The following is a 15,180-nucleotide window of genomic DNA, read 5'->3' on the forward strand; positions in this document are numbered from 1 at the left end:
TAGTACCTTGTCTAAGGCTTTCCAGGATAAAATTAAAGTGTTATTTATTTGTGGCATTTTTTTAAAATTAGAGACAAGGTCTCACTGTGTGGTCTAGGCTGACTTTGATCTTATCATCTTCCTGTGTAAGTTTACAGGTGTGTGCCACCACGTCCACCTGCTGGCTCTCATTAGCTTTGAAGCATCCGTCCTCCAGTGGTGACATAGTGCTCCACAGGAGGGTCATGGCAATATCAAAGGACATTTTTGATTTTCGTGATAGAGGTGATGATGTGTAGTGAAGTCTATTGTAGGGAGGCCAGAGGCACAAGAGGTCTGTCTTCCCACAATGGAGAAGGGCCTGTCACTGTACCTGATATCCATGACAATAGACAAGGGGGATTGCTTGCCCAGTATGTGCTTGTGCCAATAAGGTTCTGACTTTCACGACACTCTCTTCCAGTTACCACAGGAGCCAGAGTACAGTTCTAAGATGGGGTAGCAGGTATGCTGTCGCAGAGCTGATTAGACAGAGTATCAAATCCCTAGCAAGTGTGAGAGTGGTCCCATACAGGAAACACCCACTGTCACGTCCTATATTGTGAGAATAGAAGAATTCTATTGAGTACTGAGGAAAGGGAGGCCCATGACCAAGTTTTATAACAAGGTATCTAGTTCTTCCATCGCTGTAACAAAACAACATGACCAAGGTAACTTACAGAAAAAAAGCATTTATTTGGGGCTCATGGTGGGGAGCATTCCAACAGGCAGGCAGGCAGGCATAGCGCTGAAGCCGTAGCTGGGAGCCCACATCTTTATACACAGTAGGAGGCAGAGAGAACTAACTGGGAATGGCGTGGAATTTTTTGAAACGTCAAAGCCCACCCACAGAGACACACCTCCTCCAACAAGGCTACACCTTCTAATCCTTCCCAAAAAGTTCAACCAGCTGGGGACCAAACGCTCCAATATATGAGTCTGTGGAGGCCATCTTTGTTCAGAGCACCACACAGGGGTCTGTGTCTCCCTTTCTGATGGGAATTTACAAGGAAGCCTTAGCTCTCAAAGTGGATGACCATGGCCTCCAAGAGCACTGGTATGGTTGATGGAGCTTCAGGGTCAGAGGTAAGAAAAGACAAAAAGTCTTGAGGGTGCAAGTGACCCTGGCATAGTCATTAGAGGACAGAGGCTGGGACTTCCCATGGCCTCAGCTGCGGGACCCATGTGCTGCAGCTTACTGCCTGCCCCATGGTCCTGGTGGCCAACAACCTCTGATTTCCTTCCTGGTCTTTTTGTGAGATCAAATTTGTGGGTTTGAAAGATGTCTGACTAGGGTTGCTCAGCATCAGGGGCAGCAGGAGGACAGGATGGCATAGCTAAGAGATGGCTGTGCACATCTTCTCTAGGACAGTTCTCTGTCATATGTCTTCCACACTTAGTAGCAAACAGGCCTGCCCTTGTACACGATCTTTTTTGAAAAGCCTCTGCAAAGCCCGTACTGTAAGAATTAGTTAGAGCATTTGCTTTTTGCCAGAGCAAGTCCAAGGGTGCAATATCCTTCCTAGTTTTCTCCTTCTCCTCTTTGTAGCACTGACTCGAGAAACCAGTCTCGCAAGGAAAATGTCATCAAGAAGTTATTCAAGTACTCAGAGGAGCGCTACACAGCCCTGAAGAAGTCCTTGTTAATTATAAGCACGGTAAGAGCCTGAACCCTTCTCTGGAAAGATCCACAGGAGGTAGGAAAATTCACATTTATTGTGGCAGTCAGGAGGCTACATCGTGTTTGTCAGGACAGGGTAACCAAAGGGACCAAGTGGACAAGCATGCAGAGACATTGGAGTTCTCATACACTGCTGATGGGAATGAAAACTTGTTCAACTACTCTGAAGAACAGTAATTCCATAACTAGATATCAGCCAAGAGAAACAGAAACACAGCCTCACAAAGATGCATGTATAAATGTTTCAAGAGATGCTGTCTGTTATGTTCTAACTGGAAATGACCCAGACACAGATAAGTAGTCTATGACATGTCCATGTGACATGTCCTTAGAATACCAGTCAGGAGTGAAAAGAGAAGGAACACAGATATTCAGGAGATTGGGGGTGACACAAATGCTCCGGTGTCTGTGATGGTGGCCGCACAATGCTGGGCACATGCCAGAAGTTAGTAAGGAAGTTGTCAGTGATTCCGATTTGGAAGTTTATACACTAATTATTATTCAAAAACCAAACCATAAACAGGCATATTTAGTCTGATTACCTCAGAGAACCTGTCTTCCATACCCGGGAGATGTGATTACAAACACTTGCTGTAAAAGCATGAGGACTTGAATTCAAATCCCCAGCACCCAGCAAAGCACCGGATATGGTTGTGCACGTTGTACCTGGTGCTGTTGAGAAGAAGGCAGGTGGACAGCTGGGGCTCTATGGCAGCCAGCCTTGCTCAGGGTTCAGAGAGAGACCCTGTCTCAATAAAATAGAGTGACATCACACCAGTTAACCTCTTCTGGCCTTCACATGTAACACGGGATATCTCCATTCACGTGTGTGCATCCACCACACATACACATAGAAAATAATAATAAAAATAAGATTTTCAGGAGCTCAACACTTAGGAGCACTTGCTGCTCCTTCAGAGGACCTGGGTTCAATTCCAGCACCTGACTTCCTGTGACTCCTCTTCCAAGACATCTGACACCCTCTTCTGGCCTCCAAAGGCACCAGGCACACATAGGTGCATGCACACACACACACACATATGCAGACACTCACACATCCACAGATAAAAATAAAAGAGTAGGAGCTCTGCTCTTCTAGCCTCTGGACCCTCTGGCAATCAGTGACAGCTGCTGACTGACACTCGAAATTCCCTCTCAGGGGTAGAGGCTTTATATTCCCACCTTCCCAGAAGACAGGGGCTCTTGATTTTCATATTTAGTTATCAACAGCATTCAGTTCCATGGAACATGCTTACCTCAGAAGGCTTCGCTTCTAGTATTTCTTTTATGCAATGTGGCAGAGATCTCTCCCTCAGCAGCTGCCCATCTGTGCAACCCATGAGGTTGGAGAGACTGGAATCATCCTATTGCTACTCAGATCAATTGGCAAGCTGCAGTGGAGCCCAGGGAGATTCTGAGCCAGCAGGTGGGGCTAGGAGGAGGAGGGCTTTTCATGCTGTGGAGACCCTTGGGAAGGGATTGGCCTGTGCCCCCCAAAAGACCTCATTCTTCCAGGCTATTTCCTGCCTTTTGCCTGGCAGAGGATCTCTTCTTCTAGGAAAAGGCTTAGAAATCCTCGGGAGCGCCTACCTCTGCCCTGCTCTTATACACATCCACGGTGTATGTAGTGGTCATTGGCTGCTGTTTTAAGTCATAGCTCAGATTGGCCGAAGCCGATGCTTTACTATTACTGAGTATGTATGTGGTGTTTCCTGCCTTTTAATTTTTTTAAAAAAAAATTCTTGATATTATTTACACTCTCCTACTCAGACGCCAAGTGGACACATAGCTTGGGACGAACTGCGACACGTCCTAAACTGCATGGTTGCAAAGTTAAGTGATTTGGAATTCAATGAACTGAAGCAGACATTTGACCCCGAGGGCACTGGAGTAGTGAAGATCAGCTCCCTACTGGACGCGTTGGATGATAGCCCCAAGGTAGGTCACCACGGTCTCTTGACTGGGTGACTCCCAAAGCCAGGAAGTCAGCATTCTTAGCAAAATGCAGTTTAAATAAATGAATGAATTCACATTTCTGCATGTTTTCATTTCAGGTTACAGTTAAGAGGTCATCTGGTTTAAGCTTTTGTTTTCTAAAGCATATCAAGGATGCTCTCTGGCATTTCTGAGAAACCTGTCCTGAAGCGACAGGTGCCGGGCAGCGCTGCACTTGCCGCCAGGTGTTACAGCCAGGTGTCTGGGGGTCACACCTGGTGGCAGCAGCACACACTTGTGGTCCCAGCTCTCAACAGGCTGAGGCAGAAGTGCTGTGAGTTCGGGGCTACCCTGTGCGAAGCGGAATGCCAGGCTAGCCAGGACTGTATCATGAAGTGTATCTGAAAACAATAAAACAGCTACAACAGAAGCATGCTTGGGAAGGGGTCCCATGCCCTGATCTGACACAGTTTTAGGGGTAGCCACCCTGTCCCCCTGCTGTCTACCAGTAGCTTTCAGTCATTGCTGCTTTTGACTGAAAGACGGGCAGTTTTATTAAAAGTAGCTCTGCAGCAGCAATTAACATGGGCAGTCTTCAAGAACACTGAAAAAGAAAATTGCTGCACGCGTGGCTGTGTGGCCTTATTGTCAGAACGTTGAGCTGTTTGCCTTCACCATGGAGGGAAATTGCTAGGCTGAGCACAGATCTTGACACACCTAAGTGTGAAAAACTTAAGTCAAAATGTATAGGTTTGTCCATGCCTTCACACACATATACACACACACTTTTTAAGCATGAAAACTGTGGGAAATGATAGAGGAGCTTATGGTTCCTCAAGTAAGACCTTGGTTACATCCATCCCTAGCCGTATTGGTCAGGAGAAATTGGACTTGTGTGCTCAGGCAGTACCTCAAAGTATACCTTGACCCAGTTTACCACTGCTGCTTGAGAACAAGATCAAATGAGTTTTCAGGGCATGGAGGTCATCTGGGGTGGGAGCCTGAGCCAGTGTTCAGTTTGCGGCCACCTTCTCCATGAGCTACGTCCAGGGGCAGATACTGTACCTCTTGAAGACACACGTCTTTTACAACAGGATTGGTGACAGCAGCAGCCTGTGGTGTTGCTGTGGAAACTCAGCAGGATAAAGTGTACACTCAGAAGTGTTCCAGTTCTAAATATTCAGTCTCAGTCATTTTGATGATTGCCTGAGCTTCTCTTGCACAAACACTGCCCACACCCTGAGCCCCTGGTTCTTCCTAACCCTGCTTGCAGAGTGAGTGGTGGAGTTTTCAGTGCCTTTCCCAACTCGGGTGTAGGACAGACCCTGGCTTAGCTCAGGTCTGTGGTGCTCAGGGCTTCTCACCCCTGGGCAGCGCAGCAACTGTGCACATTTTCAAACCGAGCCAAACTGAGATATAAGCAGCTTCTCATGCAGCAAGGGACATGATCTTTGCTCGGCGTAACTGGAGCTGTGACACGTGTGCACACACACACAAATCTGCTGTATATGTGCGCACGTATAAACCTTCCATATATATGTACACACATACTTAAGCCTACCATGTATATCTGTACACACACTCAAACCTGTCATATGTATGTGTATACACACTCAAACAGATCATATATATGTGCACACACTCAAACCTTCCAAATATATGTGCACATATGCAATCTTGTTGTATATATGTGCACACACTCAAGCCTGTCATATATATGTGCACATACACTCAAACCTTCCATATATATGTGCACACACACTCAAACCCATTATATGTATAAGAACAAACACTTCCAACCCTATGATTTGTATGTAGACAAACACTTTCATTATCAAAACAGTTATATTTGAATATAAGTTGGTTTTTAAAGTGGTACATCTACCACATGCATTTTGATGGGTTTGGATATATGCTTTTGTATATTGTACCTGACTTTACCTACAAATAAAGTCTGGTTAATGTGTTCAAGTCTGTCATCTTCCATTAAGCCATCACTAACATTTAACACAGTGAGGTTTGCTACTTAATTTTAAAGAATGCTGCATATTCTCCTTCGTTATATGATCTTGGCATCCACTTTGTTTCCCCTTTTGGAAATTTTGCTCCAACCTGGACCAGCCAGGCAGAGCCAGCTTTCAAATCAAAGCCCGTAGCTTCCTGTTGCCCCTCAGGGAGCACTGGTACTCATAAGGTTTCTCTCGTTCACTTAGGTGAGAAAAATGTCCCCCTCTACAGAGACCAAGGCACCTCCACCTGTGGCTTGGAATTCAGTAAGTACCACTGGCCTTCTGTTTGTGAATACCATCCCCATGTGCTCTGAGGGTGCCTGCAGACTGGCTTCCAATGCGGTAAGTGTATTTCTCTTCCTGTGTTAGGTAGAAGAAATGGTGCTTGATACCATCACCAGGAACCTCCAGGCCTTTTACGGCATGCTGCAGTCATATGACCTTGGCGATACAGGGACCATAGCAAGAAATAACTTCAAGAAAGTCATAAACATATTCTGCCCATATCTCTCAAATGAGCACTTTGTGAAGTAAGTTCACAGGTCCTTCCCTTCCTTCTTCTTCCCAGCCTGCTGCATGACCCCCATGGATAATATCGGTAGCAGACACTATATTGAGTCCTCACTGAGCAGCACGCTAAGAGTTTACCTTGTGTAATTGAATCTCACCACCACCATTAAAGAGGATGGATGGAGAAGCTGTGTAACCACTGTGAGGCTCCAGGGAGTCAGGGGACACAGGCTCCCTCTGGGTCTCTAGGATCGCTGGCTATTCCTATTGCTTTCTGTTTTTTAAAAAGATTTGTTTATAAGTGTACATGTGTGTCTCTGTGTATATACATACATGTGCAAGCACAGCGCCTGTGGAAATCACAATCCTCCTGGATACCTGGCGTTGGGCTTCTTCATTTTTAGCCTTGGGCTGAAGAGATGGCTCAGGGGGTAAGGGTACAAACTGTTTTTACAGAGGACCCAGGAACAGTTCCCAGCACCCACATCAGGCTGCTCACAACCACATGTGACTCCTGCACCAGGAGTTCCAATGCCTCTGGTCTCACTGGGCACCCACACTTAAGTGCACAGATACATGCATAAACACATCCACCAACACATAGTTTTTTAAAAAAAATCTTAATTTTAGCCTTTTTTAAAAAAGGGCACATTCTGATGATTTTTTAACTTTAGACTCTCCAGTAAGTTTCAAGACACAGCCTCAGGACGGATCCTGTACAAGAAATTTCTGTTGTCCATCGGTGTCAATATCCCACCGCCCATCCTTCCACTTTCTGTTCCGAAGGATCAGCTAAGCGAAAAGCTGCAATGCGAGGAGCAGGGCCAGCCAGATCTTCCTGAGAGGTAAAATAAGAGCAAAGGAAAGGCGCCCGGGCACCATGGTGCCTCGCTGGAGGAAGCGTTCCTTGGGCACATGCAGCTGCTCTGTGTCATCAGAGCTGTGAGCCATTAAGAAAGAATGGTGCACCGGGTGCACGTGGTGAGAGTGAGAGGAGCTCTTGTCAGCAATTGAACCCACCTGCAGATTTTAGAAATGAAAGTGGGATAAACACAGAGCTGGGGCACTTACCGAGGTTGTCCTAGTGTCGACAATCTAGACTTTCACCTCCCAGACAACTTGACTGCTCTGCCCCTGCGTGCATCCATACCTCCTCTCTCACAGGAGTTAGAATCTTGGCTATAGCTTACTGTTTATTGTAAAAACACACCCATTAACACAGCTAACGTCTCCTAATGTGAACAGGTGGAGCTGTTAAAATGATAGCCAGATTGAACTGTCTGAACGGTCAACCAAAACACACTCGGTGAGCTGCAAAAAAAGATATTCTGGCTTTTGTTTCCTCTGGAAAAGTATTGGGTTATACTAAGGGAAAGATGCCGTCTTAACTGCTTGTTGGTAGCCTGTTGTGAGCCTGCAGGAATGGCAACACCTAGGAGTTTCCATCTTGTCATTTCTCTTTCTCAAAGCTCTTGAGCATGCAATGATGGGGATGTCTTCTAAGAGAAAGCTCAACTATCTGGCGACATGTCTCCCCAAAGTCGGGAGAAGCAACAGCGGCAGTTAAGCTGCTCATAGGGAAGGCTGGAACTCTGCTGTGCATAGCTGCCCCACCGGTGTCCTGTTATTCCGCAGGGCCTAGGAGACCGTGGAGGGCCGGGAAAGAATTAGCTTCCAGCTGCCCACCCTCTCATAATACATTTTGTGAATTGATCCTACAGAGAAACTCAGGATAACCATGACTTCTCTGCTCTACCACAGATGGCCCGTGGCTTCATTCACCTAGTTACTACCAAATGCTTTAACTTGACGCTTCCCATAGGCCCTGACTTTGTTTCCCTGTTTTATGGAAGCATTTTGTTTTTAATCTTCATGCAGCAGTCCACTGTAGAAGTGGAGTCGTGGCTGCAGGAGCATACAGCAGCTGGTCACGTTGTATCTGCTGTCTGGAAGCAGAGAAAGGTGGATGCCGGTGTTGGCTTGCTTTCTCCTTTCGGTGCAGTCAGGACCCCAGCCCAGAGCATGGTGCTGCCCACTTTTAGTGTGGGTCTTCCCATCTCATTTACCTTAAGTCAACAAAATCCTTTCACTGGCATCTGAGAGTCCCTCCCAGGTGGTCCTGGTAGCTCTGGGCAATTCCAGATCCTGCACAGCTGACACCGCTAACCGTCACGTGGGCCTGGCCGTGTGCTATTTCCACCCAGCTCTGAGTTGAGAGTCTTAGTGTGAAGACAGTCCTGGCCAGCCTTGCTGGCGTCGTCATGCCCTGGCAGCGGGACCCTCTGCACGGATACTGTGCTGCTGACCTGCGGTCCCGGCTCTGCAGGCCACAAGCCCAGAGAGGAAGCCCTGCTCTCTGATTGGGGTTAGAACTTTGATGGGGGTTATAAACCCCCTAACTATTGTGGGATACATGGTGTACAGGCATGCCATGTCAGCTGGTGGAGAGCTCATTGCTCATTGTGATTTCAGAACCCAGCCCACGAGGGACAAAACCACGGAGGCCAAGAACATGACCAAGGAAGAAGTCATCGACAGACTCAAGCACTGTATCCAGCAGCAGGACCCCGTGTTCAAAGAGCAGTTTCTTAGCATCAGCAAGGAACCTGATGTGAAGATCGGCCTGGAGGACTTCCGGAAGGTAGGAACCCATGCCGTGTGGGGGGCTTCCTTCCTGACTGGGTTCCTGTGTTCCACCCCCCTGACACACACACTCCATTCATTGTTGCTGCTTGTTTATTTTACTGTGGGGACGAGGACTGGCAGGCAGTAAAAGAATTGAGGTAGGGTGCTCATGGAACCAGCAGGTTTGTGCTGGAAGAGTCTCAGCTTGAGGGCCCTGCCTGGGCTTCAGGAGTTCATTTACACTACTGATTAAGATTCCTACAGTGAGCGCTCCAACCAGGAGCACTTTGGCTGTTCCTCGGGAAGACATCTCAGTTAATGTGCTGTCGTGGCCGCGTGGACAGGCTAGAAAGCAATGGAATCAACTTCCAAGAAGTCAGTACTCTCTTGCGTGCCTGCTCTTTCCTTGGTGTCTACCTCCAGGCCAGGCGTCATAAACAGAGGCCCAGATTGAGAGTTCATTTTGGTGTCTTCACCCTGTGTTCCCGTTTAGAGCAGTTGCAGAGCAAAGCTTTGAAAACTATGTTGTTGTCTTAGCTAGGGTTTCTATTGCTGTGATGAAACGCCATGACCAAAACAAAGATTTTATTTGGCTTACCCTTACACCATGGGCTGGGCCCTCTCCCACCAGTCACTAATTAAGAAAATGCCTTACAGCTGGATCTTATGGAAGCCTTTTCTCAGTTGAGGTTCCCCTTTCGGATGACGCTAGCTCATAGGGAGTTGTCATGACACTATCCACTGTCAGCACAGAAGGTACTCTGGATGTCCTCTGGGTGCCTGGCCAGATTCAACATGTAGAGCAAAGGTTTCCCCTTGCGGGCTCAGGAAATGCCCTGGGGAGCAGCTGAAGCCTCCATGATGGTGAAGGAGGTGGTGGGTGAAGGTGGGCGTGTAGGCTTAGCTCAGTGACTGGGCTTCCTGTTCCCCAAAACTTCTGGATGTCCAGGATGCCTTAATGGGGTCACCAGCTTTGTTTGGGGCTCTTTTTACCTCATTTCGTTGCCCTAAGTCCCCCAAGACCCTTGGAAGTCTGGACTAACTTCTCTGTGTTCCAGCCCCAGCCTTGGCCCAAGAGCAGCTGGATTCTCAGGGCAGGTAGCCACACCCAAACTGGTACAGCAGCAACAGCACACTGACCACTGACCCTTATCTAGGGCCAGCTGGCAGGAGGCTCAGTTTCCTAAGGATTGGGCTCCATGGGTTTTCAGAAGTTCTGTACCTTTACCAAGGTCTGCTCATTCCACAGACGACCGGAGAAGTGTGATGTCTGTCGGGTGTCTGTGGGTTTGTTTACTGGGTTCTTTTATGTTCTGTTAATGTTGTGTGATTCACCCCGAGGCTGTTAGTGAGACAGATTTCAAAACACAGAGATCCCTGTGTCTGTGTAACTCTGGGTACAGAGGGAGGCTGCATGGCCTCAAGGCCACCTTCTTTCTGATTTGTTTTGGTGACTGTTAGTGCTGTCTTTCCCCACCTTTGACTTTCAAACTCAGTGGGCACTTACGAGCAAGCCTCTCATGAGCACCTTAACTCACTCATCGTGAAGTGTAGTTGAGCATCTTACCATTTTCTCTAACCTGGACATCACATGGTTCCTTTTCTGTCTGTCCTTGCCATTAGGTTATTCAACTGCTTCCGTGGTTAAGTGTTCCCAGGTATCCCATTATGAGATGACTCTCTTTCATGCCAGTTGTAAAGCCTATGCTAGAGACGGCAGCTCACTGCTTGCACCTCCATAGAAGTGCAGGGAGCTTTAGTACTGTGAACCAAACTCCTGGAAAGCCATGTCTGCAGAGACTGGCTGGCTGATTAGATTTCCAGCACCATGGAGAGACTGGAATGGTGTGGGTCCAGAGGCTAATGACCTTATCTTGGGCTAGTTCTAGCCCCCTGGCACAGCCATTCCTTGCCCATCTCTGTGTGGAACTAATATCTCATGACAAATAGATTAAAACCTGTGGAAACAATTGACTCAGAAGATGACCAGCTTCTACCAAAAGCTAAGAGTCACGAGTCATCTTGAGCAAATAGAACGACTCCCCACATCTCGTTGCACCCACCTCTCTAGTGTACCCACCAATGTATTTTAAAGTTGCCTGGATTTATGACTTTCTTTGTTCTGTAAAATTATAGAATCTTCATGAAACTGCCTGCCTGTAGAAACATGAATTTGGGGTGACCTAAGTCAGTATTCCCGGGTCATGGTCACTCAGAATGGCTCCAGAATAAACTCTTATTTCTTTAAGATAAGAACTACGGGTTTTGTGTCAACGGCACTTTATCATCTCTTTTGTAGTACTGTTTGCCACATGCTTCAGTTTTAAATATAATTGAAAATTCCATGAGACATTTCTTTTGTGCTGAAATTAACCCAACCTAGCAATCTCACCTTACATATTTGTGCTAGCTGTCTGTGTGTCTGTCACGATATCCTCCTCTTATCCCTCCTCCTTCTCTTCCTCTTTGCTTGAAACTGGACTCATTCCTTCATCCTGCCTAAAGCTCTCCCTTTGTAAATCATATAGTGAGTGTGCACTGGTCGCTCATTCGGAGTTCCTTAGTTCTCTACTTAAGGTCCTTCATCCAGACTGCACCCTAAACTTAGCTACCCCCCCAAGGCTACTCTGAGCTGTGATAATTTTCTAGGCTTTTCTTACCTTATTATTTCCATTGTTTTTTAAAGCCATGACTAATTTTTGAGGATTCCTTCCTGATCAGTATTAATTTTAAATAAATAGTTGTGTGTGTATGCATGTGTATGTGCATGTGCCTGAGTGTGTGTGTGTGCGTGCGTGCGTGTGCGTGTGTGTACACATTCCAGCTTTGGTGGAAGGCCTAAGTTTGTGAGTTTAAGAAACTCGGAAGATCCAGATTAGGATAAATACAAAATCAGAGACAAGATGCTAAAAACCCAGATCAGAGAGCAGTGTAAGCCATATTCCAAGCAGCCACCCAACTATCAGCAGGGATGACAGAGCTGGAGGACACACTAGTGGTGAGTGGGTACAAAGTCAGACCCACATCAGCTTGGAACTTTGTCTCCAGTCTCCCTTGCAGAGTGGAGACAAATGGATGTCTTCAGCCGAGCAGGGCAAAACAAAAGGAAGGCAAGCCTAAGGTAGCTCAATGCAGGTCCATCTTCAGGACCAGCCATGCTGCAGGAAGTTCCCAGACTCAAGGAATGAGATGCTGTAAAGACTCAGATGCCCACTGTGAGGGATAAAGAGCAGAAGAAGTGTCAACAGGAGATGCCCATGTATAGTAAGGAGGCGAGCAGCATTCCTGCCGCCCAGCTCCTGGCCACCTTTCTAGCTTATGCCTGAAATAACAACACACAAACTCTATTCATTTAAACACTGCCTAGCCCATTATATCTAGCCTCTTCTGGGCTAACTCTCATATTTTGATTAACCCATTTCTAATAATGTGTGTAGCACCACAAAGTGGTGGCTTACCGGGAAGATTCTAACCTGCATCCATCTCGGAGAGGAGAGCTATGGTGTCTGCCTCATTGCCTTCTTCCCAGCATTCTGTTCTGTCTACTCTGCCCACCTAATTTTCTGCCCTATTAAAAGGCCAAGGCAGTCTCTTTATTAACCAATGAAAGTAACACATAGACAGATGACCCTCCTACATCACCATGGCTAAAGCACTTGCTATGCAGGCATGAGCACTGGAATTTACATGCCCAAATCTCACCAGAATGCTTTGGTCCCTCACGTTATGGTAACCCCAACCATAAAATTATTTTCATTGCTACTTCATAACTGTAATTTTGCTACTGTTATAAATCATAATGTAAATATCTGTGTTTTCTGATGATCTTAGGTGACCCCTGTCATTTGTCATTTAGGGTCATTTGACCCTAAAGGGGTCATGACCCCTAGACTGAGAACAGCTACTCTAAATGGACTGTGCAGTGTTGTAACCCCAAGGGAAAACACTGAGAACATGATACAAAGGTGAAGCAAGCATTCCACGTATGCAGATGTGTCCATTCTGTCCCAAGCAGAAAGGCCTGGGTCCCCTCGGCCATTGTCATTGGGCACCTGCCACTCAGAGCACCAAAAGCCCTGCAAAACTTCAATAAGTTATCAGGGCCCCAAGGAAGGCTTTCTCTGCAATGAAGTCTGTCCCAGGCAGAGACAGTAGAGGTGATCTTTTGAAACATTACTGTTGTCAGACAGGGGCTGGCAAGATAGCCCAGTTGGTAAAGCACTTGTGTTGCAAACACGAGGGCCTGAGTTTGATTCCTAGAACCCATGAGAAAAAAAACATGGTGGCACTCTTGGAATCCCAGTGTTGGTGAAGTAGATAGATATATGTAAATCCCCAGGACTCACTGGCTAGCCAGTCCACCCTACTTGGTTAACAAAACTAAAAGCATGTACACACACACACATGCACGCACATACACAGCCACATACACATGCATGTATGGACACACACACGCATGCATGCAGATGCGACCAAGGAGAGAAGCAAGAGATTCAATACCAGTTTATCACTCTTCAGTGGGTTTTCAGGAGCATGTCTCCCAGAGAAGCCAGGGTTTAGCTGGATAAATTTCAGTCTGTTCTCCAGGCTGTGGCTAAGGCCCACTGCCTGTGAGTTGCTGGCAGGCATTAAGGATAAGTCTTCTGGGTTGGCTGCTGTGTTCATTGAGACAGGTGCGAGGGTACCTTGGGGCGTTCAGCGTTTCTGAAAAGCATGCCAGTGAGGGCATGCTTGCTCCGTGGTGCTCCATGGCCCTGGGGAGCGGCCCACCCAGCCCAATGGACAGGCTGCGTGAGGCTCCTCAGTTCTTCACAACCCTCCAGGCTGGGAAACATTTGCCTGCAGACATTTTCTTCCTCTCCACTGCATATGTTTTGGTGAAAGGACTAAGTGGGAGGACTTGGCGATGAATAATTCATGTGTGATTGTTTTCAAAATAGGAAGTTCATTTTTTCAAAGTGAGTAACCCATCTATTCATTCCTGAGACCCATTGCCTCTGGGTGCTTCTGTGTGGGCCGCAGTTTTCTATCTAAACAGTTGTCACAACCCATGCTGCGGCAGGCTCCTCCATGCTGCGGGGACTGGGAACACAGGCGAAGAATGGCGCAGATGGTGTGGGATTCCCAGTCAAAGGGTGGCCTTGGAACTGAGCATCTCTCCTCAGTAACCGCACAACCCCTACTTCTGCAGTCAGCACACTGTGGCCTGTTCACTGTACACACGTGCACACACACACACAACCAAGACTAGGCCCCACAAACCAAGAAGGATATATCAGCCATTTTCCTTGTGTTCACCTCCAGCTCCCTGCATCCTCTTCCCGCACACCTGAAAGGATGGATGAGTCCTGGATAAAGTGAGGCCTGTTCTGTGCGTGGAGCAACTTCTAGACTGTTCAAGTCATTCAAAGTCTGCCGCTGAGTGGGGAGGAAGTGCCTGGAAACTCTACACTGTGCCCAGTCAGGGAGGGAGGAAAAATGCTTTTTGAAGCCTCCAGGGAAGATGGGGGCACCTGAGAAAGGACCTTTTCATACCCCTAGTGGCCTCCTGCACCCACCCATTTGGTGGGGTCACAAGATATTTGCCAAGACTTCAGTTACCCTTCCCTGTGTGGCCAGTTAGGACTGGTGTAAGGACCCCCGAATTCCACCGCAGGCAGCTCCCTCCTCCCCTGGGTGCGTCCAGTCCACTTTTCACTCCCATTGTTCTCCCCCTGGTTTCCTTATTCCAACAGGATGAGGTCGTTTGTGAGCAGAACCAGGTTTGAGCTCCAGGTCAGGTGACCAGGGCAAGTCAGTAGCCTCTGTTTCCAGACCTTTGTACGAGGATTCTGAGAGGTCCTTTCTCTGAGCCTCTGATGGGGCGAAATGGAGGGCTCAGCACAGCGCATGGCTTACAGTTAGTGAGGGTGGTGGGTGGGATCCAGTCCTGTCTTAGGCCTGTCCTCTAGACTTTCTGCTCTGGGCTGTGTGTAACACCAGAACCATCTGGTAGTTTCAACTTATTCCACATCTCCCCCATGCAGTGTGATCCTCAGAACAGGAGGGCACCAGTGCCAGGCTCCCAAGATGTGTCTTTTCAATGCCAAGGCTCAATCCAAGCTAAGGGAGCCGTGGAAGCAGGCTCAGTGGGCCATATAGGAACATTCACATGATATTCCATAGAGCCTGGAAGCTAGTGTCCCCTGGAGTACCCGCTTCCTCCTGATGTCCCATGCCAGCTGCTCCTGAGAAGGCAAGGCCCCTAGGAATACAGCTGGCTACGCTGATGGCTGTGTCATGGCACCTGACCTATGAACTCTTTCCCTGTCCTGACCAGTGTAGGGTACCATGGAGAGGTCAGCACAGACTATATTGTGCCCAGCTAGAGCCCCTGGACCCTCCTGAGATGAATTCCTTCCT

At 47.6% G+C, this 15,180-nt stretch overlaps 1 protein-coding gene across 1 annotated transcript in view; it reads left to right on the plus strand.

Moving 5' to 3' along the window:
• The window catches only part of Efcab6 (EF-hand calcium binding domain 6), a 192,704-nt gene that overhangs the window by 114,192 nt on the left and 63,332 nt on the right, over positions 1-15,180 (plus strand). The window contains exons 12-17 of the mRNA XM_026782404.1: positions 1,568-1,676; positions 3,470-3,637; positions 5,848-5,907; positions 6,013-6,173; positions 6,828-6,998; positions 8,626-8,794. Coding sequence (XP_026638205.1) covers positions 1,568-1,676; positions 3,470-3,637; positions 5,848-5,907; positions 6,013-6,173; positions 6,828-6,998; positions 8,626-8,794 — 838 coding nt within the window. The remainder of the gene's footprint in view (positions 1-1,567; positions 1,677-3,469; positions 3,638-5,847; positions 5,908-6,012; positions 6,174-6,827; positions 6,999-8,625; positions 8,795-15,180) is intronic.

Source organism: Microtus ochrogaster, chromosome 15 (genome assembly GCF_000317375.1).
Source record: "Microtus ochrogaster isolate Prairie Vole_2 chromosome 15, MicOch1.0, whole genome shotgun sequence".
NCBI classification, from domain to species: domain Eukaryota; kingdom Metazoa; phylum Chordata; class Mammalia; order Rodentia; family Cricetidae; genus Microtus; species Microtus ochrogaster.